Consider the following 3745-nt stretch of genomic DNA (forward strand, 5'->3'; position numbering starts at 1 on the left):
TGTGTGTGTGTGTGTGTGTGTGTGTGTGTGTGTGCACACAGCACATAATAAAACCGTGGTCTCACTTTATATTAAGTGTCTTTAACTACTATGTATTGCATTTAAATGTAAGGTTCTATTAGTTAACATTAGTTAATGAATTAACTAACAATGAGCAATATTTTTTTTATAGTGTGCATTAATCATTGTTAATGTTAGTTAATAAAAAAATACAAATGTTCATTGTTAGTCCATGTTAGCTCAGATCCATCTATTAACAACACATTAATGCATTAGGAAATGTTGAAACTAACATTACTAAGATTAATAAATGCTTAAGAAATATTTTCCATTGTTAGTTCATGTTAACTAATGTTAAGAAATGGAACCTTATTGTAATGTTACCATTTAATTGAATCTTGTGATACAATGCACTTACTGTGTACATACATACTTATATTTTAAAATATACCTGCATGTAATTACATCTGTAAATAATTTCAGTAGTAACATCAATAACTATACTGTTGACTCTACTCCTTAACCCACCTTTAAACCTTTAACCAAACCACCAAACCTGTCCCTAAACTTACCCATAATCCACATCAATAGCAGCAACAGTGATTTGCACTACAACATAAACACAATACATACATTGCACCAAACAATTTTTGACATGATAGTTGATGATATTAGTGGCACAGAAATTACACCGTTCAGTCTTAATGCATTCATTTATTAGAATGCAATAAAATAAAGTACTGTATTAAAAAAAAAATTCACACAGGGCCAAAATTGCATTGTTGAGAGGAAGAAAACAAAAACACGAGTCACATATCTATGTTGCATGATGCATGTTATTATTACATTCAGAAATAATGTACAATATCGGCAAATTAAAATTGTAAACATTAGTGGCTTTCATAATAAACAACATTTAGGCTATTATAAATGCCAAAGCTATAAACAAATGTATTTAAAGTGCACTGAAACCATTGGAATCACACCTCCGTCATTAAGCACTAATCCAAATGTGTTGCTGTGGAAGTGGTAAAGAGAAAGTAGCTTGCGCGATTCTGTGCGTGTTCCCCGGCTGACCGGGACGCTGATGAGCTGTAAGTGACTGCAGCTGGGTGTCATGAGAGAGCAGCCGCCTGGTTTTACTGGTGTAACCTAATATAGGTAGATTTAGCAATATTAAAAGTGCTGTATGTAATTGTTTGACTGTACTAAAGCATATTTAGGAAACATGTTTCTCTGAAAAACAACGCTACAGCCAGTTATTCTGCTTTGGAAAGTGTGTTCCATGTCGGAATGTCTGTTTTTGTATTGGTTGTGACTCCGCCCAGTATTTCAACACCCCGGGTTGCCAGTTGGTGCAAAACACAGCGTTTTACAACCATGGAATCTAGCAAAGAACTGGGTCAGAGATTGCAGATTCTACTCAACCTAAAAAGCGTCAGCATCCATCTAAAAAGCTCTATGAGCAGAGGCTTATTAAAACGCTGATAAATCAACTCATCAACTTAGTGTAATTTTGAATTTGTTAATAGGATAGTTCACCCACAGACTAAATTCTGTCATCATTTGCTCACCCTCAAGTTTAGGTTAGGGGTAACCTGTATGAGCTTCTTCTGTTGAATTTCAAAGAAGATATTTGGAAGAATGTTGGTAACAAAACAGTTGACAGTAGCCATTGACTTCCATAGTATTTTTTGCCATAATATGGAAGTCAGCAGGGACCAGCAACTGTTTGATTCTTCAAAATCCATGTGCAAAAGAAGAAAGAAACTCATACAGGTTTGGAGTAAATGATGATAGGTAACCTGACAAAATATTTTTTACAGTTTATGTATTTGTGAAATAGTCATGCCAGCTAACAACTTGAAATGCACATTCTGCCAACTTTATACCTTTCCTTCCTTTGGTCATTTTCAAGAGAAACCATTTCTGCTGGAAAAAAAACCAGACACTCAATAAATCCAAGTATTGGACTTTATAACTTGGCACAGTATTAGCTGCACCACAGGGAAACCTTTATGGGTTTTAAGAATGCCTTCACCCAAAGCTCTGTCAATGAAAAATGTTATTGGTCGACTGTGGGAACAAACACCTCAAACTTACTTTTGAGATTTATGTTATTGCCCTGTAGTTGCTTGTTGGTTTTGTTAGAGGCATTTTTCTATGGTGTGTGTGTTGATACATAGGAAATACAGGAATTAGACTGGAAATGCACTGAATCATCTCACTGTTGGCTGTTGTATTTCTTCAGCTAATGGCAGCGAGCTTCACATCGGTAGTGTGCGTTATGAAGACACTGGTGCTTATACCTGCATCGCTAGAAACGAGGTTGGCGTGGATGAAGACATCTCATCTCTGTTTGTGGAAGACTCGGCACGAAAGACACGTGAGTGATGATACTGAAGCTGTTTTAGCACAGATTGTAATGATTTTGTGACCTATGGTTCCTTCCTTAAAGATATACTGTAAATGGGAGAATGGTGTTGGCTAGAAAGTATAGAGCACTGTATTTTTCAGATTTTTTTCTGTTTTGTTTTTTACTTTATAAATCAAAAACTATGTCAATTATTTGAAATAATAAAACTCATAGAATTTAACTTTTACATAACAAAACAATTATTAAAAGTTAAAATTTTTGTTTTTTCTAAAGTTGCATTTAATTTTTACCAAATTCTGTGTTTTCCAATTTTAATTGTTATATTAAATTTAAATCAACTAAATTAATTAAAACAACATGCTTTTATTATTATTATTATTTTACAGTTATAGGGCCCTGTGCTTTTTCAGAAATTTAGTGTTGTGAATTAAAAATGTTCTGCTAATCAAATTAAGACATACCACATTAACAATTTAGTTAATCTTTTAGTCAAATGAAAATTAAATATATTAATTCTGTCAATCTAAAATCCATCCAACATTTCCCAAATTCCGTGACATTCCGCATTATACATTAAATTCCATATTTATGACTGGATTCTGCAATTCCATCCACATTTTCTACATTGTGGAACTCATAGGGCCTTAGGTGTACTGGTAGACTCGTGCACACTTTAATGTGGATTGTTGGTTCAGTTTTTACTGGCAAGAATTTACAAGTCAGCTCACATGTAATGAAGCCACCAATGCAGAAAGGACAGTTTGTCATTAATAAGGTTTTAATGGTCATACAGCAATAAACATCTGCAAATGTGAACAGCCCTATGGTGTCTGTGCACACATGCCAATTCCTGTTTCAGAAATTACAGACATTTTCTGGACTGTTAAATTTACAGTGTTCAGTTAGAGTGAAATGAAGGTCTATAGATCTCAATGTGTCCAACGCATAAATGGGAGATTCTTTTCTGTCCACTAGTGCCATTTTGAAAGCAATCATTCTGCACTGAAAAAAACAATAAGTAGATTTACTTCATTTTTATTTTGCAAGTTTTTGCACACATACATTTTAAATAAAATGTAAGTATTGAATTAAGTAAAATCTACTTAACTAAGTTAGGTAAAATTAGCAATGGAAATAAGTAAATTTAACATGGACAGTTAGAGTTTGATGAGTAATTTCTACTTAATCATTTTGTTAAATATGCAATACTCAAGTACATTTCTCTCAGTTACAGTTTATAAAATTTACTCAAACAATGTAGCACTGGAGAACAATCATGCTATTAAAGCGAAATCATAGTGGCACCCCTGCCCGTGGCTCCTGATGATATATTGAGGTCTTATGAAGCGAAATGATTGGTCTGTGCAA

General features: G+C 33.8%; 1 protein-coding gene across 1 annotated transcript in view; it reads left to right on the forward strand.

Moving 5' to 3' along the window:
• The window catches only part of fstl4 (follistatin-like 4), a 198975-nt gene that overhangs the window by 176078 nt on the left and 19152 nt on the right, over positions 1-3745 (forward strand). The window contains exon 9 of the mRNA XM_016295974.1: positions 2252-2386. Coding sequence (XP_016151460.1) covers positions 2252-2386 — 135 coding nt within the window. The remainder of the gene's footprint in view (positions 1-2251; positions 2387-3745) is intronic.

Source organism: Sinocyclocheilus grahami, unplaced genomic scaffold (genome assembly GCF_001515645.1).
Source record: "Sinocyclocheilus grahami isolate Dianchi unplaced genomic scaffold, SAMN03320097.WGS_v1.1 scaffold343.1, whole genome shotgun sequence".
Taxonomy (NCBI): domain Eukaryota; kingdom Metazoa; phylum Chordata; class Actinopteri; order Cypriniformes; family Cyprinidae; genus Sinocyclocheilus; species Sinocyclocheilus grahami.